At 40.3% G+C, this 24,896-nt stretch overlaps 1 protein-coding gene across 1 annotated transcript in view; it reads left to right on the top strand.

Annotated features, from left to right (window-relative positions):
- PDE11A (phosphodiesterase 11A) overlaps window positions 1–24,896 on the top strand; it is a 419,270-nt gene that overhangs the window by 317,510 nt on the left and 76,864 nt on the right. The window contains exons 11-12 of the mRNA XM_065880101.1: window positions 11,660–11,806; window positions 12,069–12,176. Coding sequence (XP_065736173.1) covers window positions 11,660–11,806; window positions 12,069–12,176 — 255 coding nt within the window. The remainder of the gene's footprint in view (window positions 1–11,659; window positions 11,807–12,068; window positions 12,177–24,896) is intronic.

Below are 24,896 nucleotides of genomic sequence, written 5' to 3'. Positions count from 1 at the left end.
ATAAACACATTTGAGCCAATCCACCTAGCTGATTCAGGGACCTAATTCCTACTCTAGGGGTATATTTGAAAACCCTACATTAGAAAGTGATTATAAATATTACAGTGATCTATACAACTGCAGAGAAGGAAAAGGTCACTGTAGGATAAGAGAGAATGAATGGGCCCTGCAATCTCGGGGCCGGACCGTGGCGACTGACACTGTGTGGCTGACAGGGTCTTGGTGCTCTGGCCGGGTGTCAGGCCTGAACCTCTGAGGAGGGAGAACCGAGTTCAGGACACTGGACCACTAGAGACCTCCTGGCCCCAGATAATAACAATCGGCGAGAGTTCTCCCAGAGATCTCCATCTCAATGCTAAGACCAGCTCCACTCAATGACCAGCAAGCTACAGTGCTGGACACCCCATGCCAAACAACTAGCAAGACAGAAACACAACCCCACCCATTAACAGAGAGGCTGCCTAAAATCATAATAAGGTCACAGACACCCCAAAAGTAACAACTGACACTGCAGAAATACAATGGATCATGAGAGATTACTACAAGCAGCTATATGCCAATAAAATGGACAACCTGGAAGAAATGGATGAATTCTTAGAAAAACACAAACTTCCGATACTGAACCAGGAGGAAATAGGAAATATAAACAGACCAATCACAAGCACTGAAATTGAAACTGTGATTAAAAATCTTCCAACATGGGCTTCCCTGGTGGCGTAGTGGTTGAGAGTCCACCTGCCGATGCAGGGGACACGGGTTCATGCCACGGTCTGGGAAGATCCCACATACCACAGAGCGTCTAGGCCCGTGAGCCATGGCAGCTGAGCCTGCGTGTCCAGAGCCTGTGCTCCGCAACGGGAGTGGCCACAACAGTGAGAGACCTGTGTACCACAAAAAAAATCTTCCAAGAAACAAAAGCCTGGGACCAGATGGCTTCACAGGTGAATTCTATCAAACATTTACAGAAGAGCTAACACCTATCCTTCTCAACCTCCTCCAAAATGTAGTCGAGGGAGGAACACTCCCAAACTCATTCTATGAGGCCACCATCACCCTGATCCCCAAACCAGACAAAGATGTCACAAAGAAAGAAAACTACAGGCCAATATCACTGATGAACATAGATGCAAAAATCCTCAACAAAATACTAGCAAACAGAATCCAACTGCCCATTAAAAGGATCATATACCAGTATCCCAGGAATGCAAAGATTCTTTAATATATGCAAATCAATCAATGTGATACACCATATTAACAAACTGAAGAATAAAAACAATATGATCATCTCAATAGATGCAGAAAAAGCTTCCCACAAAATTGAGCACCCATTTATGATAAAAACCCACCAGAAAGTAGGCATAGAGAGAACTTACCTGAACATAATATAGGCCATATATGACAAACCCACAGCCAACATCATTCTCAATGGTGAAAAACTGGAACCATTTCCACTAAGATCAGGAACAAGACAAGGTTGCCCACTCTCACCACTTTTATTCAACATAGTTTTGGAAGTTTCAGCCACAGCATTTAGAGAAGAAAAAGAAATTAAAGGAATCCAAATCAGAAAAGAAGAAGTAAAGCTATCACTGTTTGCAGATGACATGATACTATACATAGAGAATCCTAAAGATGCTACCAGAAAACTACTAGAGCTAATCAATGAATTTGGTAAAGTAGCAGGATACAAATTTAATGCACAGAAATCTCTTGCATTCCTACACACTAATGATGAAAAATCTGAAAGAGAAATTAAGAAAACACTCCCATTTACCACCGCAACAAAAAGAATAAAATACCCAGGAATAAACCTACCTAAGGGGACAAAAGACCTGTATGTAGAATACTATAAGACACTGATAAAATAAATTAAAGATGATACAGACAGATGGAGAGATATACCATGTTCTTGGATGGGAAGAATCAACATTGTGGAAATGACTGTACTACCCCAAGCAATCTACAGATTCATTGCAATCCCTATCAAACTACCAGTGGCCTTTTTCACAGAACTAGAACAAAAAATTTCACAATTTGTATGGAAACACAAAAGACCCTGAGTAACCAAAGCAACCTTGAGAAAGAAAAACGGAATCAGGCTCCCTGCCTTCAGACTATACTACAAAGCTACAGTAACCAAGACATTATGGTGCTGACACAAAAACAGAAATATAGATCAATGGAACAGGAGAGAAAGCCCAGAGATAAACCCACACACATATGGTCACCTTATCTTTGTTAAAGGTGGCAAGAATATACAATGGAGAAAAGACAGCCTCTTCAATAAGTGGTGCTGAGAAAACTGGACAGCTACATGGAAAAGAATGAAATTTGAACACTCCCTAACACCATACACAAAAATAAACTCAAAATGGATTAATGACCTAAATGTAAGGCCAGACACTATCAAACTCTTAGAGGAAAACATAGGCAGAACACTCTATGCCATAAATCACAGCAAGATCCTATTTGACCCACCTCCTAGAGTAATGGAAATAAAAAGAAAAATAAACAAATGGGACCTAATGAAACTTAAAAGCTTTTGCAGAGCAAAGGAAACCATAAACAAAACGAAAAGACAACCCTCAGAGTGGGAGAAAATATTTGCAAATGAAGCAACTGACAAAGGATTAATCTCTAAAATATACAAGCTACTCATGCAGCCCAATATCAAAGAAACAAACAACCCAATCCAAAAATGGGCTGAAGATCTAAATAGACATTTCTCTGAAGAAGATATACAGTTTGCCAACAAACACCTGAAAGGATGCTCAACATCACCAATCATTAGAGAAATGCAAATTAAAACTACAATGAGAATGAGGTGTCACCTCACACCAGTCAGAATGACCATCATCAAAAAATCTACAAACAATAAATGCTGGAGAGGGTGTGGACAAGAGGGAACCCTCTTGCAGTGTTGGTGGGAATGTAAATTGATACAGTCACTGTGGAGAACAGTATTAAATTTCCTTGAAAAACTAATAATAGAACTACCATATGACTCAACAGTCCCACTACTGGGCATATACCCTGAGAAAACCATAATTCAAAAAGAGTCATGTACCAAAATGTTATTGCATCTCTATTTATAATAGCCAGGACATGGAAGCAACCTAAGTGTCCATCGACAGATGAATGGATAAAGAAAATGTGGCACATATATACAGTGGAATATTACTCAGCCATAAAAAGAAATGAAATTGAGTTAGTTGTAGTGAGGTGGATGGACCTAGAGACTGTCATACAGAGTGAAGTAAGTCAGAAAGAGAAAAATAAATACCATATACTAATACATATATATGGAATCTAAAAATAAATGGTTCTGAAGAACCTAGGGGCAGGGCAGGAATAAAGACACAGATGTAGAGAATGGACTTGAGAACACACGGATGGGGAAGGGTAAGCTGGGACGAAGTGAGAGATTGGCATGGACATATATACACTACCAAATGTAAAATAGATAGCTAGTGGAAAGCAGCCGCATAGCACAGGGAGATCAGCTTGGTGCTTTGTGACCACCTAGAGGGGTAGGATCGGGAGGGTGGGAGGAAGACGCAAGAGGGAGGGCATATGGGGATATGTATGTATACGTATAGTTCGTTCACTTTGTTATATAGCAGAAACTAACACATCATTGTAAAGCAGTTATACTCCAATAAAGATGTTAAAAAAAAAATAAGAAGGAATGGATGAATGAATGGGAATGAGCTTGTACAGAAAATGGGACTTGAATTTCAATTGGAAGAGTAAGGAAGAAGTCAAACCCTGTGGGTGGAGGGGTAGAATAATCTGCAACCATAGAGGGAGAGATGATAAAAAGGATAATAAATTGCCCATCCTGATGCATCCATGGAAGACTAGAAGATGGTAACACTGGATGGGCAATGTAGAACCAGTTTATGAAGTGCCTTGGATACCAAGCTAAGGAATTTTACTTCATTCAGCAAGCCACAATGAGTCCTTAAAGGCATTTGAAGAGGAGTGACATGGTAAAAATGGTATCGGCTGAATTAAAGGGATAAAGTCTAAGTTTTAACATAAAAACATATACCATGTTTATTATTTATTTTAATATGAGATAGAATAAGGCCTAATAATTCTTTTTTAAAAATATTTCTTCACAGTTCTTAGACATTTATATTCACTCTTAGGTTCTAAGTTTTACTGCTTCTATATATAAATCTAGCCCATGAACTGCAGAGGTTGATTATGGCATTGTTGTATGCCTGACCCCAAGAACACGAGGAGGACTCAGATCTTCACATCACTGCCACACACACCACCAGGTGGCTTACCAGCCTTTTGCAGCTTCTGTGTTGTGTGTAGATTGAGAGAGCTGGTGGAGCCTGGGAATGTGCTGGGCCAGCATATTCTTGGTCAACTGACGGTGCACTACTGAAGCTTTATTGCTGCCTCTTTTTGGAATTCTCTATCTTTCCCATGTTTCACATGTCGTGGATAAATCTGTGAGCCACCTAAGTATCCTAGCTTTCCCTGTTCGGAAGTTGGTGCAGGTAAGCAAACTTGTACTGAGATTCAGAAGGACCTGTGTCCTCCCTTCTTGAGGAAGAATAGAAATTAGTTAAAATTTCACCCTTCACCACTGGACAGGGGCCTGTGTGCTATCTAAACGACTAGTTACTTGTAATACTGCTAGTCCCTCTAAAGCCTGAGTGCGTGTGTGTTTTAAGCATATCTCAGCTGTGTCCCAAATATACAAGAGAAACCTTCACAGAATCCCATCCAGACAGAAGGATCCCTCATCTCCCTGCTCACCCCACTGTATCACCTGCTTACTGCTTCCCTTATTTTACTAAGTTATCTTGTCCAGCCAAGAGTGATATTAGAGTCCCATCAATGCTCTGCTGATGAGTCTGAGCTAAGGTTGTTTGCCTGAAGTCTGCCTCTGCTCCCTCAGAGGACAAGTTATTTTTTGCAGGATAGTCTTGGGAGTATTTAGCTGATTCTGTGTTCACAGTAATCAAAACAAAGCTAACAACTGGAGCTTATTCCAAAGTCAGTTGCAAGTTTAGAGACTTCCCCAAATGGATTCAAATAAGTACAGACCAAAACATTGTCCCTTCAAATGGATCCAGGCTGCCCATCATAAAAAATGTATCAACAGGCTAGTCATCTGGGAATCACAAACACTGCTCACGGTGCACCCAGGTTAGCTGCATAATGCGGGCATGGGAAACCCTTCGACTTGGCAGCGGTCTGCTTTTAGAGGCAATATAGTGGTTAGGCGCCAGGGTCTAGAACCAGACTCCTCAGGTTCAAATCCACCTCTGCCAATCACAACAATGCAAATTAGAACAAATTTTCTATCATCTGTTTCAGTTGGCTCATCTATAACATGGGATTAGGAATATTCCTTACCTCTTAGGGTCCCTCTTAGGAAATCAAATGAGTTAATATACATAAAGTGCTAGAAGAGTGCCTGGCATGTATGTAGTAAGTGCTATAACAGTGCTGGCAAAACAGACAACTTTGCAGTCCCTTCCACATCACCTCAGCCCAGTGTCCTGTCTTCATTATTTCATTCATCCCAGAATCCTTTGGTCCAGAGGGCTTAGTGGATGAGTGGGTTGGATTGACAACACAGTTCTCCTTTGAATTTCTAGGGCTGGACCACCACCCACTTTGTTGTTTCTTCCCATTTTCTGAGCATCACAAAATGTAATACTCTTGTGTCAAGGGGTCCAGGATAGTATTTTAACATTTTATAGCCTCTTTGTAAAGCTACCTTTTCAGTTTTAGAGGAGACAGTTTTATGACTCCCTTTGATAACCACTTAACTATTAAGACCCAAACAAAGAAGAGGAATGGTCAAAGGGTATCAGGTACCCCCAGACAGCTAGAGTCCCACTTCTTGAACATTATTCAAATTAGCTCCAGGACTCATAATTCTGTGTTTTCATTTATTGTTACAATAAAGTAAATAGTTTTTTTAACCAAATGTTATTTCCTGGCTATTAATTCAGTAGTTATTTCGGATTATAGCACTCCTCTTTGATTTAGGGATATGGTACCTTATAAATATTTAAAAGTTGAAGACTGACACTTGGAGAAATTGACTTTGATTTGTTTTGTTAATATCCTATGGCTAGAGTAGTTATAGCTTTGGAAGATGTGACCCCATTCTCTACCTATCAGAAGAGATGGGGTGCATATGGCTCTATAACAAGGAAATTTGGGGATGCTCTTCTCAAATCTTTTGCAGACTAGACCTCCATGTGCACCTCCAGAGGACACACACTACTCTTTATTCTTCATAGATTTCTCCAGAAACTGCTCTTGAACCCAGGAATGTAGATGAAAGCTATCCATACTTCTCAAAATAGCTGAAAATGGTCATTCCTGAAAGGCTTGGGACTTTCTCTGCATCTACAAGTGTCAGCAAGGGTTTACGACAGGGCTCAGGATGATCTATAGACTGGTATTATTTAACTGTGGATCACTCAACCTAGTAGGGGAAAAAAGACAAGGTCAATAAGGATGGGTCTTGGTGAACCAGAGGTCATCTTACATTTTTCAACCTAATGTTCTTATTTCCTTTCCATTAACATTTCATAATGAAAAAATGCCTATATTCTTTAATTTTTAAGATAATTAAGTGAATTTAGTGCCTTTGAAGGGTAGAGGATTTATAATGGCATCAGGGAATATGCTATTAATAATCCACAAGACAGGGCACCTGGAGAGCAGCAATGCAGTCTGCATCGCCATTTCTGCTCTTTGGCAACAAGCTGTAAGAGGGTTGCCAAAGCAGAACCAAACTCCTCTCCTGAAACCAGAAAGACTTGTGTCTTCTGGGACAAGGCTTCTACCCTCTTGGGAAGTGGTTTTCCAGTTGTATTTGACTTTGACTTTGAACAAATTACAACAAGCACAGAACATTCTAAGTACCTGGCATTCTCTGTATGCAAAGCCCTGAAACATGTGATGGAAGTAGAGAGTCATTCTGGAGCTTCCCTAAGGGAAAGAAGCATGCCATCTGCTTCTGAGATTTTTTTTTTTTTTGCGGTACGTGGGCCTCTCACTGTCGTGGCCTCTCCCATTGCAGAGCACAGGCTCCAGACGCGCAGGCTCAGCGGCCATGGCTCACGGGCCCAGCCACTTCACGGCATGGGGGATCTTCCCGGACCGGGGCACGAACCCGTGTCCCCTGCATCGGCAGGTGGACTCTCAACCACTGCGCCACCAGGGAATCCCTGCCTCAGATTTTTACAGCCTAATAAGCTAGGTCAGGATGACACAAGTGAACACATGGGGACACAGAACAAGAGAAAGAGGTCTACATGTTTGCAGCCAGGCCATGCACACAGAAACAAAGGGGCTAAATCAAGGCCTGGATTACCTCTGAGTTCTCCAAGCTGACCATTTAAGGTACCATTTAATAAAGTTAATTTCAGTGATTTCTAGGTAAAGATGGTAGAGTAAACACACTCGTTTTCTTTTACTCCTTCCTTAAGCCCCACTAAAACAACAATAAAGGGACTTTTTTAAAGGCAGAAATTCTCAAAGATAAAGAAATTGGGAAGGGATTTAACCATGACAAAATTTTGAAAGCTAGAAAACGGATAAATATTAATTCAGCAAACCCAAGAAAGCCAAAATAAGCTAAGTGGGAAAAGCTGAGAGGTAAACAGATTTATGCCACAGACCCCTCTCCCCCAAATAGCTCAGGAATTGGCTAATTAAGTACCTTTGGAAATAGGGATGAAGGTAGGGCCGTAAACAAGAAAATGGAGAATCTAAGAAGCAGTTAGATCTCTAGATCCTTCGTCCCACACGTCCACTCCATAAAGACTGGAGGCTTCTCCTCTGAAGCGGGTATAATAGCAGCTCTTTGGGATAGGGGGACAGCAGTGCAGAGCTTGGGGATAGGAATACAGGCTGGAAACAAGGGGATTGAATGAAGTTATATACCAATGCTGAGCTCCTCCAATCTCCATCCCTGTAACACCCAGAAGGTTCTTCTCCGGGGAATCTGAGTAGCTAAAGAGCAAAGGCCTGAAGATACAGATATTTGGTAGCTTCCCCAAGGAAACAGGTCAGTCAGATCCCTCTTCAGAGAAGCCCCCAGAAGCTCTAATAGAAGCTTTCAGAGGTGCATTTTTAAATGGGGGCTGAAAACCAAAGATCACCACACAGCTAGGGAAAACTTCTAATACCTCTAAAGCAGTCAGATATATTAAAATGATTAAGGAAGGATAAGCTGATTGAGAAAGAGGCTAAACCATCAACGAGTGGATTAAGAATGTATTTACCATTGTGGTGAATACATATAAAGGAACAATATTCAGCCTTAAAAAAGAAGGAAATACTGTCATATGGTACAACATGGATGAACCCTGAAGACATTATGCTAAGTGAAATAAGCCAATCACAAAAGGACAAGTACTGCATGATTCCACTTATATGAGGTATCTGAAGAAGTCAAATTCATAGCGACAGAAATGAGAATGGTGGTTGCCAGGAGGGAGGGGGAAATGGGAAGTTGTTGTTCATTGGGTACAGGGTTTCATACACAAGGTGAAAATGTTCTAGACATCTGTTGTACAACAATGTAAATATAGTTAACAATACTTAAAAATTAAGAGAATACGTTTATGCTATGTGTTTTCTAACCACAATAAAAAAGAGAGAACTAAAACAAAATGAAGGGAGTGAAGTAAATTCTGAAGGGAGAAGAAAACGTTAAATAGAATTATTAACATCCTCACAATGGTAAGAGAAGACATTGAATCCATGAAACAAAATTAAGGTGCTATTAAAAAAATTTTTTAAAACCCAGACAAAAATGAAGAGCTCTTAGAAATGAAAACTGCGATAGTAAAATATCAAGAATAAGGAGAGGGAATATTTCCTAGAAAGTAGAGAAAAAAGAAAAGAAATAAAATATAGGAGGAAACAGAGAAAAAAAAAAAAAACCAGTCCAAAGGTCAAATAATGGGAATTCCAGAAAAGGAAAGAAGGGAAGAAATGATCAGAGTTCATTTTTCAATTTTTCCTAGAATTAAAGGACATGATTTTCCAGATTAAAGGGCACACCAGGTACCTAGGATTATGATTAAAAATAAACTCACACCTAGGCACATTTTCATGATATTTCAGAACTCTGGAAGCAAAAAGAAGATCCTACAAAAACAGAGAGGGAGGAGGAGTCATTTTCAAAGGTAATGGATTCACAATAGCTTCTGACTTGTCAAAAGTAACATCTAAAGCTAATAGAGAATGCCTTAAAAATTCTAATGGCATGATTTCCAACCTAGAAATTGATATCTAGACAAACTATCAATCAAATGTGACAATAATATGAAGACATTTCAGACATGCAAGCTCACATAAATTTACCCAGCACACACACCTTTTCTTGGGAAGCTATTGGAAGACATGTCTCACCAAAATAAGGAGAGAGCCAGAAAAGAGAAAGATGTGGGATACAGAAATAAAAGAGAGATGAAGACACCCCCAAAATTATGGTGAAGAAACATCTAGGATGAAAGCTATATACCAGGCTGAGAAGACTGCCAGTCCAGATTGCAGTTCAGAAAGTTCCAACAGAGATTTCTTCATAAAACTGATGGAATACCCAAAGTATCTGAATATTTTCAGATGAGATTTAGATAATTGGAGATATTTTAGAGTTTCGAGGTTGAATTAGTGATAAGGATGGAGAAAACTAAGCGCACATTAAGGAAGACAGTTATTAACTCTGAGAATACAAAATGCTGTCGAGGAAAGGAAAAGTAATCATACTAAATTGCATGACTTAGCTATGAATATCTTTTACAGAGTCATTATAGTATAAACCCTGAATATTTCTCTAAACAAAGTTATTATATTATTATACTGGGGAGTGAGAAGGGATAGTGTATGAGGTAGCAGAGGTTGACAGGTACAGTGTAAGACAGCTTCATCTTCATCTTCAATGGGGGGAAGTTAGTAGATAGTGCTTAAATCAGAAAATAATTTAAAAATTAAATCATAAGCACCTTACTTTGCCAAATACCCAAAAAAGTGTATCTAGATGATTTGAACATGGTTGCCTCTAGGTAAGGGAAAATTTTGGTACTGGAAGAGTTCTGCTAATGTGTGTGGTGTGTGTGTGTGTGCGTACGTGCACGCGTGTGTAACTAACCTTGCAGATCTAACTTACTCTTAAAACTATGTGCACGTATAACTTTGATTTTAAATTATTTATTTACTTATTTGGTTGCGCCGGGTCTTAGTTGCGGCACGTGGGATCTAGTTCTCTGACCAGGGATCGAACCCAGGCCCCCTGCATTGGGAGAGTGGAGTCTTAGCCACTGGACCACCAGGGAAGTCCCTGATTTTAAATTATTCTTAAAGCAAAAAGCAAGGTGTTAAAGTGCTTAGCATGAGGCCAGGAACTCCAAATAAGGACACCTACACACAAAGACTATTTCCGCCACCACCGTGTTTGAATTTCACAAGCCTCACCTTTTTCATTCCAAGGAGCTGGAATGAAATTTTACTATATGTTAATATAGTAAAATGATTCACTGAAAGATAAGCTGATTAATTTTTAACGAAAATAAACAATCAGCAGAATAGCAGGCAAATTGTCCCATAATGTATGTATTTGTTCATTGTTCTTCCGTGTTGTGAATAACCAGTGTTTGGATTTTAGCCTAGAGGTGTTTGCTCTTATGGAGGAGCATGGGGCTGAGAAAGAAGGATTGATTCAGTGGTTTCTGGGATGCTTAGAGTGAGCAGAGTTGGATTTCATTGCTCGGCCAAAGTGGTCCCAGGGCATAAATTACTCCTTGGGTAGTTTACACCCAGTGAATAGACTAGGAATATGAATACAGAATGGTCCCTGATAATCTGAAAACACAGAAATGATTCCCTTATCAAGAGTGGCCCAATGAAACCAGCAAAAATAATTATTCCCCAAGATTTTTTATGCCCTTTAAGTTTGTGTAGGGCACCTGACTGACAGCTGCTTAACATGAGTGAGTGTTTTGAAAACACTGAATATGTATGACCAGTATTATAATTATGTTGTGATGTTTTTATAGAATGTCACTAAACTTATTGCAAATTTATTCCTTCAATGAAACATATGCTCCAAACATCTCTATCCTATTAAGAAACACATTTTGCACTAGAAATGTGCTGTCTGATCCTTTCCATCTTTCTGAATATACAGAACATGTGTGTAACAAAGAGCAAGTACACAGCTACAGGATATAAGGATGTAAGAAACAAGGCAAAGTGGTGTATTCCCATGTCCTTCTCCTGAATAGTGGCAATTAAAATTCACAGCTGCTGGCTGCCCAGATGTTTCTTGTGTTCAGTGCTCTGTAATATGCATCAGAATATACTGTATGACTGCAGTTTCAGTAAACTAGACTGCTTTGTATTCTAAATTCTGCAGACTAGATCCAGTGTGTATATTTTTTCTTCAGATTAGCTTCCCTCTCCCCTACCCCCTTCATTTGCTTGGGGCATTAGCAGTTCAAAAACAAAAGACATTTCCAGCTCAGACTTTAGCTGTATCAGAGTGTAAGTGCAGGTCAGGTCTGATTTATGTGGCACGTCTGATAAGTAGGAGAAGAGAGCAAGATGAAGGGTTTGGGAAAGCTGGTGAACTTGGCTTGACTTATGTCTTCTGCTTTTGTAGGCAGCCAACATCCCTTTGGTGTCAGAACTTGCCATCAACGACATACATTTTGATGACTTTTCTCTCGATGTTGACACCATGATCACGGCTGCTCTTCGGATGTTCATGGAGCTGGGGATGGTACAGAAATTTAAAATCGACTATGAGGTATGATGTTCTGTCATGGGCGATCCCAGGAGTGCACCTGGAACAATATGGTAGCCACTTTGAGCCTCAGGTTTCCCGCATACAAATTGGGGAAGTTAATACTTTCCCTGCCCACCTGGTGGGATTACCGTGAGAATCCTGTGAGATGCTTGTGGCAGGACTTCAATGGTTGAGGATTACTCAGACAGAAGACATCATTTTGGTAATGGTCCACCGGAGATACATACAACTTCCTGACATAACCTTTCCCTTCCCATTTCAGACACTGTGTAGGTGGCTTCTGACAGTAAGGAAAAATTATCGGATGGTTCTATACCACAACTGGAGACATGCCTTCAACGTGTGCCAGCTGATGTTCGCAATGTTAACTGTAAGTGTGTTCGGTGATGATGGAAGGTCACCTGTCATTTGTGAGGACCTACAGGCTTCCCCTTCACGTTCCCATTTCTCTGACAAATTGCCCTGTGACTTATTTTATTTTGGAAGTTACCTACCCTGGTGATGGGAGTATATATTTCACAATGATCTCTGAGCTTTAAGGCTGTAAGATCTCTGACACCTTGAAGCAGGTGTAGTCTTGTAATGATTGCTTTAGTCTCTTTTTAATGTTTTATCTTGGGAAACTGTTTTTTTTAACAAAAGAAATGCTTGGATTTTCAAAGCAATCTTTGTGCTCGGCCCCGGGCGTCCCCGGGAGTCCCGACCAGCAGGACAAATCCTTGTGAGTCCGAGGAGGAACCTGTAGGGGTTGAAAAGAGAAGAAGGGGCAGGAGACGCGAAAGAATGGAGGCAAGACAAAATCCTGATCAAGCCTCAAACCTTTATTGCTGCAGTAGCTGTATTTATACAGTACAGAGAAAGGGGGGCGGGATCCAGAATAAGGGAAGTATTTGGCAAATTATTATTGGTGCTGCGTGCGCGGGCTTTCGTTTTAGGCGCGGGCTTTTGTTTTTAGGCGCGGGCTTTTATCTCATTAAGCAGGAAGAGAAGCAGGATGTCGGCCATCTTCTAATGGCGAAAACTTCTTGGCTCCCAACATCTCCTCCCTTTTTATTTCTTTTAAGGAGGTGGGCATTAACCGAGTGAGGGAGTAGTGACCTGAATCCTCCCGTGGACAATGTATGTGTGTCCACCATTGCTGGCTCTTGGTATCTTTTGGGGAGGAGAGGCAGAGCCAAGAATAATCTTAGATACTGAAGCCAAAAACAATGTTTAGATACCAACCTCTTTCATAATTCAGGTATACTCACAGGGAATAACAGAGATTACCTTATGTATAAAGGTTTTCCCTTGTGCATGCTTTGCTGTCACACTCAACTCGGTACCCATACCCTCCCATCAAAGAGGGGGGTAGGCATGTCTCTGTCTCATGCCGCTCCAGTGGAGGGGCAGCCAGAATCATCTTTTGGTTCTGCTTCAGGTTAAATTCTGAGGCAAGTGTGGAGGGGGTTCAGCCTGGCTGACAACCAGCAAAGATGACAGGATCAGGGTCACAACGGATAGTCCTTGTTATCTTTGTCGTCTTTTCAATGCCAAGAGGATCTCCATCTTTTTCTGAAAAGGAAAAGAAATACAATCTCAGGGAAAAGGGCCCTGGATAATTTTCATTATTTCATAGAATTTATAGGTTTAATAAGACGCTCGGGCAGCCAACGTGCTCCACCTTCCTTGGTATTGTATACACATGCAGACCCCCTCCCCCAGATGAGGAGTGGATCGGGCCCATGCCACTTAAAGGTCAAAGGGTCTTTCCACATAACTTGTGCATATTGATTTTTAGTTTCTTGATGCCAAAGACGATCGGCGGCAGATCTACCATTAATATCTAATTGTAAAAAATTAATAACAAATAGGGCATGACTAAGAATATTTTTTGGGGAATTTTTTGTAGCAGTTAAATCATTATTTTTAAGTTTGGAAATGGTATTTTTAAGAGTTTGATGGGCTCTTTCTACTATGCCTTGTCCCTGGGGGTTATAGGGAATTCCCGTAAGATGTTTTATTTGAAACCGGGTGCAAAAATCTTGGAAAGCCTGGGAAGTATACCCAGGCCCATTATCTGTTTTAATTATTTGAGGCTTGCCTAAAACTGTAAAACATTGGAGCACATGTGAAATAATGTTTCTTGTGGCTTCTCCTCCCTGGAGGGAGGCATATATAAAGCCGCTAAAAGTGTCAATGGACACATGAATAAATTTTAATTTTCCAAATTCAGCAAGATGGGTGACATCCATTTGCCAAATTTCATTAGGTAATAAACCTCTTGGGTTTACTCCAAGATGTGGAAGAGGTAAAAGTGTAACGCACCCTGGACAATTTTTTACAATTTGTCTTGCCTGCTCTCGAGTGAGCTTGAACAACAAGCGAAGAGTATGTGCATTAACATGATGTAGCTGATGAAATTGAGTAGCTTGAGAAATAGGATCAGAGGCTATGGTGCACATTAGGCGGGCATTTTTATCAGCTAAATCATTGCCCTGAGAAAGGGGTCCAGGGAGATCTGTATGAGCCCTAAGATGATCAATAAAAAAAGGCACTTGTCTCCGGAGTATAAGACCCTGAAGCTGTTGAAAAAGGGGAACAGCATTGGAAGAGGGTTTAATATATGGAACAGTTTCTAAAAGGGGGACGGACAAGGCTATATATGAGCTATCCGTATATAAATTAAAGGGGGTTTCTTGTAATATTTCAAAAACCTGAAGAATGGCAAAAAGCTCAACAAGCTGTGCTGACAAAAAGGGAGATTGTACCCTATAGGACTGATTGTTTATAACATATACAGCAACACCGGATGATGATCCATCAGTAAGTACTAAGGCAGCATCTACCAAAGGAACAGCAGAAGTAATTTTGGGAAATATAAAGAGATGTTTTCTAGCAAACTGAAGGAGCTTATCAGGAGGATAATGATTATCAATATTACCCTGAAAGGAGGATAAGGAAACAAGCCATTTATCATCAGTTTGCAGTAACCAATTAAGTTCTTCTTTGGTATAGGGGAGAATCAAATGATCAGGATCTCTGCCAAAAAATTGACGGCTTTTTTCCCTGCCTAAAGTAAGAACCTTTGCTACTAAGGAAGGGTAGGTCTTAAGCACTTTGTTAGGAGAAACGGACAAATGTATCCTATAGCAAGTTTTTTGTTGTTTGTCTAGGGCGGATGTGTCTTTAATAAAATCTTTTAGGGCGGCTCCTATTGCAAGACCAACAAAATGGGAGGGACCAATTCCGGAACACAATTTAATATAATCAGCAAGGCTACCACCACGATGAGCCCGAAGGGCAGCCTGGCAGGCTGGATTAGCATTTTCATAAGCTAAATGTTTAACAAAGGCGTTATCAGTTTCACTATCGCCCACCAGACGTTCGGTGGCGTCCGTGAGGCGGCTAATAAACTCACAATAAGGCTCTTTTGGTCCCTGGCGAATTTTCGCCAAAGAAGTTGTGGCCGAACCCTTAGGCGGAAGGCGGCGCCAGGCCTTAAGGCCAGCATTTTGTATTTGAGCCAACAGACCAGGGGGAAAAGCAGCCTGAGCCTCATTGGAATCATAGGGGCTGCTTTAAGAATTGTTTCTCCGGTCTCAACAACCTTTTGGATATCGGGGTCAAAAAAATGACCCATAAGAATCTCTCTAATTAAATTCCAATATGAAAATGCAGTCACAGGTACTTTAGAAGGCCCAAAAGCCTTATAATAATCATTTAAACAATCTCCTACACGATTCCAACATTTTTTATCTATCGTCCCTTCTTGTGGGAACCATGGACAAACATCAGACAAAAATATAAAAAAATCACGCAAATCTTTTTTTCTAGCCTTAATCTTTCGCATCTTGAGGGAATCCTCGATCCCCTGAAGAAAGAGTTCGTGGGAACTCAATTCCTGTCCCATTTTTAAGCTCCACTTACCTTACTCTCTACCGGTCACAACTGCCGAAGGGCGGCTAGTCCTCCGGGGACCTAATCGAGCTGCACTTTCGAGTTCACTCTCGCGGCGGCTCAGTGGGTGCCTGGCCAGGCCTTCGTAAGCGTGCTACCTCCGTTAGGATCCGTTCCTCGAGCCCCACGTTGGGCGCCAATTGTGCTCGGCCCCGGGCGTCCCCGGGAGTCCCGACCAGCAGGACAAATCCTTGTGAGTCCGAGGAGGAACCTGTAGGGGTTGAAAAGAGAAGAAGGGGCAGGAGACGCGAAAGAATGGAGGCAAGACAAAATCCTGATCAAGCCTCAAACCTTTATTGCTGCAGTAGCTGTATTTATACAGTACAGAGAAAGGGGGGCGGGATCCAGAATAAGGGAAGTATTTGGCAAATTATTATTGGTGCTGCGTGCGCGGGCTTTCGTTTTAGGCGCGGGCTTTTGTTTTTAGGCGCGGGCTTTTATCTCATTAAGCAGGAAGAGAAGCAGGATGTCGGCCATCTTCTAATGGCGAAAACTTCTTGGCTCCCAACAAATCTTTTTGCACAGGATATGGGGATGAATGACTAAACAAAGAGATCCACTGGATAAGACTTTCTAGGCTGGTAGAAAGCCAAAGAAGGGGTGTGTGAACATTACCCCCAGGGACACGGGAATCCTGAGAGATGCTTATCTGAGAGAGGGTCCAAGGAGGTCCCGGGAAGGAAGGAGTAGGAGTGAATGCTCTCAGGGTTTAGGGGTACACTAGGCTTCAAACCTTTGCTCCAGGTGCCGTAACTCAGTTAAGGTGGCCAGTCTGTTTTAATGGAGACAGCCAGGGCAGCTGGCCAGACGTAAGCCTTGGAATTTAATCTAAAAGGAAATGTTTGTGGCGAAGACTGAAACAAAACCCTATATTCACCTCCATTTGCTGGCAAAAAATAAGACTTGTTTTGGTTTTATTTGCACTTACACTGTTAAGCTATCATCAAGTAAAATGGTCTCTGGCTTAAATATATTGGTTTCTTTGGCCTCCTGGTGATATATACATATATATGTGCCCATATGTGTGTGTGTAAACATATTTACCACACACAAAAAAAAAGAGAAGACCTATTTTGGATTCTCATAACATAAATCCAAATACCTTACATCTTTGCACCCAGATTAAAATTTAAACCCAAAAGAAGGAACTCCAAATGACATTTTCCTTTGGTCCACATGAAGGAAGACTTCCATTCCTTCCTCGTGAAATATTCTGCCCACTTCTCTACCTACTAAAATTTTACTCATTCTTTAAAAGGCATTGATCTAATGCCAGTTTTCCCGTGAAGTCTTTGCTTTCCATTAATCATCAATAATTTCAGTAATCATCAGTAATTACTTACTTCTCTGCACTGTGTCTAGTACTACACATCTTTCTTTCTGCTGTGTATTTTAAGTTAAAGATCTCTCATTCTCCTATAAAGTAAGCAGCTTGAGGCTAAAGAGATAATTTGTTGTTCTTGCAATAATCTTAATTAATCTATCTGTTGAGAGCATCACCAGCACCCTATACTCAATCATGTACTTGGTAGGTTTTCAACAAATTTGTGTTGGATTGACTTGAACTCAAATGCACATGTAGCATAAGAAGATGAGACCAAAATGTCTTCATTGTTATACTCAAGGACTTGTTTTTTGGGTCCTTAACTGCTTAAGGAGCAAGGAGAATAACCTGGAAAAACTGGACTGGCCCCATTTCGCTGTAACATACACCATGAAAGCAGCCAAGTGAGGAAGGAAGATGCTTTGAGCTGTGAGCCTTAATTGCTGAAGTGCCAAAATTACATGAAAAAAACAAAAACAAAAACGCTTTCGTCTTGCTTTTCCATATCAGATCTCAGTAGACAAGGAATAACTTTCTGTGTGTAGAGTTTATGTACATGGCTCACAGAGGACATTTAATAAAGAAATTATTAACCTGTTATTTTGGAAAACATATGGATTTGTGGTGAATTCCCAAAATAAGTAAGCGGGAACCTTGTTCAACAAAGGATTGGAGATGTCAAAAGCAGAAATAGATTTTACGACAAGCCTTAAAATAGTTGGGATGGGGGAAGCTGGCAAGAGCTTCGGGGTCAGGTGGACACTTAGGAGAAAATGGAATCCACACCCAGTTTTCTTCGGTAAATGTTTCCACAATATGGACAATCTTGATCCTTTTCGAGAAATTGAAGACAGCAGAACTCTCAAACTATGTCAACCACAATGGAGGTACTCTTACTGCCAAAATATTTCAAGGGTATAGTTGTTTTTGCAAGTCCGCTCAGCAACCTTGAAGAGTATCACTGTTTGAGAAAGTCTGGGTTTTGTTTGCGTATTAATACTAGCTCAAAAAGAGAAGAATTCACTCTTAAAGTTCTCCTGGTCGGGGGTGGGGCTGGGGAGTAGGGTGGGCAGAGGTTGCAAAATAAAAACATGACTTGGGGGAAAATACATTGGTGAATGTTATTTTTTTCTCCCTCACATTGAATAGAATAGCCACATCTGGAGAAGATATTATTTTCTGCTCATTAAATGTTGCTGAACTTGACTAAGGGTTACAGTAGGTTGAAAATGTCAACTTTTGTTTGTCCCTAACACAAGCAGTCTCCTCTCCAACTTGACCATGGGCAGCCTGGTCAATCAGAATTTTTTCACTAAGAAAATAATTATAGAAATAACAAATATTACTTGATCAGGGAAGAAAAAGTGAACTTAATTCCCTCATCAATTCTAACTTCTGGAATACGACCTCAGTAGGCAAAGTAGGCAAAATGATAACCTACTTTTCTCCATGAGTGGGCAGTAATGCTTCAGGTACTCCTGAAGACTGTTAGGGTCTTTCACTGTTTTGTTCTCATCAGTGATTTTATTTACATTCTAGTTATCCCATATTCCATTTGCATGTGTTGAGTTAGAACCAAAAAATGAAAGTAAAAAATCATCATACATTAACCCCTGGATTCATTCATTCAGCCTGAGTCACAAAGCCAAGAAAGCATGGCGCATGTGCACGAAATTTTCCTCTAGATGGCACTCCAAGGCAAAGTTTCCCAGCCAGTTGCCTGGAAAGAAGGGTGGGGGGGCGGAAACCTTACCAACATTCCCTGAAAATGCTTCTTTTCTTCTAAGGCAAGAAATACTGAGACACACACGCCACACTCTTTTCTTTAAAGAGACACCAACAAAGCCAGTGTGCCAAAAAGAGCCCCTCCTATCAAGATGGACCTGTATTAGGGCTGCCTCCTTGCCCACAGAGCTATTAGTGTGAATAGTATGGCACTCTCCATGTGTCTAACATCTGTGGGTGTGTATTTTTCTAAGCCCATTGTCTCTGGGAATGGGAAGATGCACATTTGTGTGTCATTGATGAACAAACTATGACACGATGTACAACAGAGCAAATTATACATATAAGAACCGGCTTCCCAACCCTTAACCCTAAAATAATTTCAGACACAGAATATAAAGTTATTCATGAATGAATGAATTCATTCATTCAGAATCATGTTTTGCAAAAGTATTCCACCTCATGTCTAGGTAACAAAGAGGTTTTGTTCCTTTAGAAATTAAAAAGAAAAAGAACAAACTGCATTGTAGGATAGGCAATTTGATGTATAAACGGTGGAAATTTAGTTCACTGGGAATCCTGTTAATGACTTATTAAATTATTACAAGCCTCTGGCCTGAAATTCCAAATATTAAAATGAAAGCTTCAATCTTATTCTTTGCTTCTAAAGAGATATTTAGGTAGTTAAAATTTACCAAATATTTTTAATTCCTTGGATAAATGCAGTCTGCAGTGCCAGTTACTATTTGTGGTTAAAACAGGGAATAAAAACTGCAGATAGATCAAGAATAATTATACAAATTTTCTTTATTTATAGAAGCTTGTAGAATAAATATTCCAGCAAGCACATACATAGTGAAAGACGATAAGCACATTTCTTACATGCACAATGTAGACCAGATACAGGAACCGACCACGCTTTTGTTTGTATTCTGTCAAATAAAAAGGCATGTGGTGATGCCAAGGTTGCAGGGGCGTTTTTCGGTTTTATAAATGATGTATGAGCTCTGACAGATTTTCCAGGGGGAAAAGCAGGTTTCCTTAAGAGTCAGTATTCTTCACTATCCCGTAAATGTACTCATTAGCACTTTGGGCCATGCCCAGTATCCTGTAGGGCTCAATAAAGATTCGCTGAATGAGTGGATTCAGTTTAGGGTCATATTATTCAGGGACCCGTGCTGCTCAGTGTCCAGTTTTTCAAAAAACTATAAAATGATGAACAGCTATCATTGCTAGAAATCTTGTTCTTTCTTCCTATCACACTAAGGTTCAGCTGGGGTTCATATAGAATATTATGATCTTGTAGAATTCACTGGATATGAAAAGAGATGAGCACATGATCACATTAAAATTTATGATGGTGCTGGCGGCCTGGTGCTGGTTGGGAATTGCAGTTAAACACTAATAATAACCAAGTATCGCAGCAAACACATTGACACCTCCTGACATTTACTGGGGGCTTCTTAAATCTTAAATGTGGAGGTAGCGCGTTTAAGTCCATATTTGGGTTGTCAACAAGGTTATTTTCAGAGATAAGCCAAGTCGTTTTATTGATAATTCAAACTACAGAGCAGAAGGGACGTTTAGGAAGAAAAATCCTTCCTGTTCACTAGCTTGAGGATAATGTGCTATCCTCTGTCTGCCGTTTGCGTTGAAGTCCTTGATTTTTGAGGTAGAAAATTCCTTCTGGAAGGAGATCTTAGAAGCACAGTTGTAATTCTCCCTCCCCTTCCAACCCAGAGAAGGACAGAACCAGTTGAATTTTCAAATAAAATATTGTTGCTCAATAACCAGGATCCTAATCTTGACGGAAATCTAGTTTCTTTGTAGATCCTAATGTTGGAAGGTACAAAGAGATCTACGGTCTTGTTCTGTAACTCACAGTAACAAAGTAACAAACAATAATCGTATTTATTATCATCAAACATCACTTTACATCGCATTTCCTTGTAAGTAGTAACTAGTTATATTTACTTTAAAATAAATAGCAGCATTATCAGAATAATACAATAAAATCTGTATGTAAGAAATACCAATTCTTTAATCATCATGTAGGTATATCTTGAATTCCAATGTAACTTCAAAGAAGGCAAATTTTTAATTTAGGAAAGGAGTGGTTTTTAATGCTTTTGCAGAATACCAGCACTGGGCACTGTGGAGCTAATCAATTTGAATACTGTGTTTAAATTACATTTAAGACTCTGGCTTTTAATCATTTAAGAAGGGTTCTATTTTTATTCTCTCTGGCCACCTCTCAGAGCTCCAGTGAGGTACCCCATGCTTCTAGCTGACATTCCCTTTTTCCACACTTATTTTACAAAAGGAAAAAGGCAAAGCTGCACATACTTAAGAACCTGGTGTGCTAATAATCAAACAAACAATTGGGCAGAAGGATAATGCAATCCATTTCCTCACACAGGAGAGTACCCTCCATAACTCACTTTAAGCGCTGCCATTCGTGAGTTATGGGTCATTCCCTTTCTAGTGAAAATAAATTCTCCCGCACCATCAGCCAGAGCTGAGTATTTTTCTTAGGACACATAAACTGTAAAAGTGTATGAACATAATCGTGCCGTTGTTTCGGGGAGAATATAAGCTCTTGTCCATGGACACAGGCTTGTCAGGAAATGTATGTGGTTTCAGGGCTGGGGCTGCCTAGTTACAATATAGGATTTTTGATTACAGTGAATTTATTCCTGAGATTTTTACAGTGTTGGTAAACTGCTTAATCTGTCACTCTGTATTTTATGATGCCAGCCAAATCCTCCAGGTCAGGGAGACCCAGGAGTAGAGCCCCAGTCATTTTTCATGGTTTATGACTTAGTAGCGGCACCTTCTTGAGGCTGAAACTTGGCACCTAAGGGTGTCAAGCTGGGAACTTTTAAGTTTTTTTTCACTAGTCTCGTGTTTAATTTTAGCTCAATGATGCGTAATAAAAATTTGGGTAAGTTTTGAAGAGGCCTTGTATTCTTGAAATTCATCAACCTCGCTTTTTTGTGGCACCTGGAGAGGACAGTCTTTCTGCACAATTAATGTGCACCAGGTGATGTGCTTCATTTTCTGTGCTCACACATCGCATGTTATATTCAATTCACTCGCAATTTATCATAAAATATAAACCATATTTCTAAACGTGAAAAAACATGCTATCTTTATCCAAAAAATCATAAAGCGCATATATTCTTAGTATTACAAACTGAGTCCTTAAGAATCTAATATGGTTTTTCTTTTGTCTCTTTTTGAAATACAGTATGCATGCTACATACATGTAGCTTTGTTTTTTGTATTATCTAAATTGAAGGAAAAACCTCAATTTTTAAAGTCTTAAGATAGTTACTCTGAAATTTTCCTTTTACTGTTTGTATTTGTTTTCACACATTTATCGAAATATGAGAGCAGAGATATATTGACCGATTTTTATTTGACCACATCAAGACCTCTTGAGAATGAAATAGAGTATTGACAGATGCCAGAGGTTTGCCTTGAAATATTCTAGCAAACAAACAAAACCGTGCATGTGAAGAGGTAGCTGAAACAAGACAGTGGAACATGGCTTCCTCCTGAAGTTAGGTAATGAGTACATGGGGGCTCAATACAGAATTCTATTTTTCATATGCTTTTAACTTTACAAAATAGATGATTTTATAAAATTAGGGTAACAAGTAGGTTAGAAATTAAGTCAAGGAGGTGGTTAAAAAATAACTAAATAAAATTGATTACAATCAATTCATTTTTTATAATTCATGCATCATCTACTCAAACATACATACTTGTACCAGTTTTGCTGCCTTGCCATTCTGAGACTTACAAGCATTTGCAATATTATTTGAGAATCAGAGACAAGTTATGTCCAAAACATGACATAGGTTTTGCAATTTGATAATAAGTGCCTTCAGGAGCTTCTGGTTGTAAAAGAAAGTACGTAAGTGTAGACTGTAAGGTCTTCCCAACTCTGAGCTTGATAAGGAAAGGATTATTGTGGACTTAAATCAGTATTTAATTAATGCCAAATCAATAATTGACTAATATCTTGAGAAGAAAGAGAAGCAAATTTGATCAAAACTATCCGACTCCTGTGGAAATCAGAGAGACTACAACTGGTTTGTGTTGTTATCGCATGCTTTTGTGAAGGAGACATGTAAACATGGTGCTGGTGGTTGGTGGTCCCCTAACAGCTGGTAAGGTTCTGGTGTCTGGACCTGAAAATGGGACTGAAGTGCCTTGTTTTCAGCCTAGCAGACCCAAATATTGGCAGACAAACATATCTGTAAACACCAAGGGAGTATGACCGTTAAATCTAGATGCTATGGTTTGTCCAGTAGGGTTTTTTCCTGCAATGGAAGGTTGCGCTTGTGTGAATATCTGTTCTTCTCCCCCTTGTGTTTTCATTACCCACTATCTCTGGTTGGCAAAGACAGGATCTTTTTTAAAAGGAAGATAGGATATGGCATTAAGCATAAATTTGTTCGTAGCACTCTTGGTAAGCAAATGAAATCTCCTTCTATCTTAAAGCTTGAGAAAGTCCTCTGCCTAAAATCACTGCTTTGGAGCAAATTGAATAGGTTGGTATCCATCAGCCTGCCCCCAGGATTTACATGTTGAGAGGTGGCCATTCCATCTTGAAGCAAAAAAATAGATCCCAAAATAAAGCACGCTGGACTTGCTGTAAATGCCCGTGAAGCCGAAACTTGCGGGCTTAATGCTCTTACTACTCTGATCCACTCTGATCCAGTCAGCTGGGATATGGGCTGAGTTGGGAGGGTGACGGAGGCACCCTTCTCACAGAACCTTCCGTCCTTGTTAGGAGATCTAAGTTTCACTGATAGACACTGCATGTGAAGGATGGCCTAGCACAGCTGGACCAGCCATCAGCATTGTAGTTTGGGACTTTCTTTAGAAGACCAACACACTTTGTATGTGGCATTTACAATGAAACCCTCAACGAGCATTATTTGGCTACAGTAAATTTGATTTTAATAATATACCAAACAAAGGCCCAGACAGGGCCCCTGCAACACTGCATACCAGAAATTAAGAAACACCAGGAATTAAATGATGCTTCTCTAAATGCTACCTTTCAGCCCCAAGCTCACATCACTTCTAAGGTATGAAGTCATGTTTAGATCAGTTGAGACATGATGACACGATTAGGGATATGGTGTGCAGATTCTTCTAGAGAAGGCACTTCCTTGAGAAACTATGTTCTTCCAAACCTCTTGGAATGGTCTGAGCAGTCTTCTTTGCTCTTCTAATCCAAGGAAAGAGAAAGATGAAGGGGAGAAGAAAAGCTCTGCAAAAGCCCATCATGCTCTCTCTTAACCTCAGCCAATCCGTGGAAGCCTCCACTGCAGTGCCGGCTGCCAGCATCCATGGAGGAGCATTTGGAGCCAAGGACCTTTTTCGGTTTGGAATTTCTGGGACCGTTAGGAATTTCCAGTATATCACCGGATTCTCTCCCTCTTAGTCTGCCATCTGCCAGATCTCAGAATCAACAGGATTATCCAGGAAATTCCTCGTCATTCAGTACCTCTGATAGCCAAGTTCAAAAAGAAACGTGAAGAATTTCTGGCATCAGTTTCTCAGATTCCCGCACTGTAGCTGCATACATGACAACGGGCGTGCAGACCATGATGCACCGTCTCCAGAAACAAAGCAGGAGCTAGCCATTCTCACCATCACTTTCTGCGACAAATTGCAACCGATGTTGGGAGAGTTTCTCACTAGAAAAGGGTGCTCCACGGCACTGTTCTGGTTGGCACAAGGCATGACCAGACTATATGCGCAACAAGGGCCAGATGCACCTGTCTTCCTTAGCTCTCCGTTCCAGCCTGCAATGGAGTAAATGCTGAATCAACATTTGCTCAATGAATAAATGAATGAATGGACACTTTTCAGGATGTCACTGTTTTATTCCAAGGTAGGACATGTTGATGAAACACGGGCTTACTTCTAAAACAAAAAAGAATTTACCTACACACATATAATGTATATGTATTCTAATGAATAAACATTCTTTATGGAAATTTTGGGCACAAAGGAAAAAATTTTAAGTCATCTGTGATCCCACTACTGGTAATATTTTGATGCACATCCTCACTGGTT

This window comes from Phocoena phocoena, chromosome 7 (genome assembly GCF_963924675.1).
Source record: "Phocoena phocoena chromosome 7, mPhoPho1.1, whole genome shotgun sequence".
Lineage (NCBI taxonomy): Eukaryota > Metazoa > Chordata > Mammalia > Artiodactyla > Phocoenidae > Phocoena > Phocoena phocoena.
This window is presented reverse-complemented; position numbering and strand designations above follow the sequence as displayed.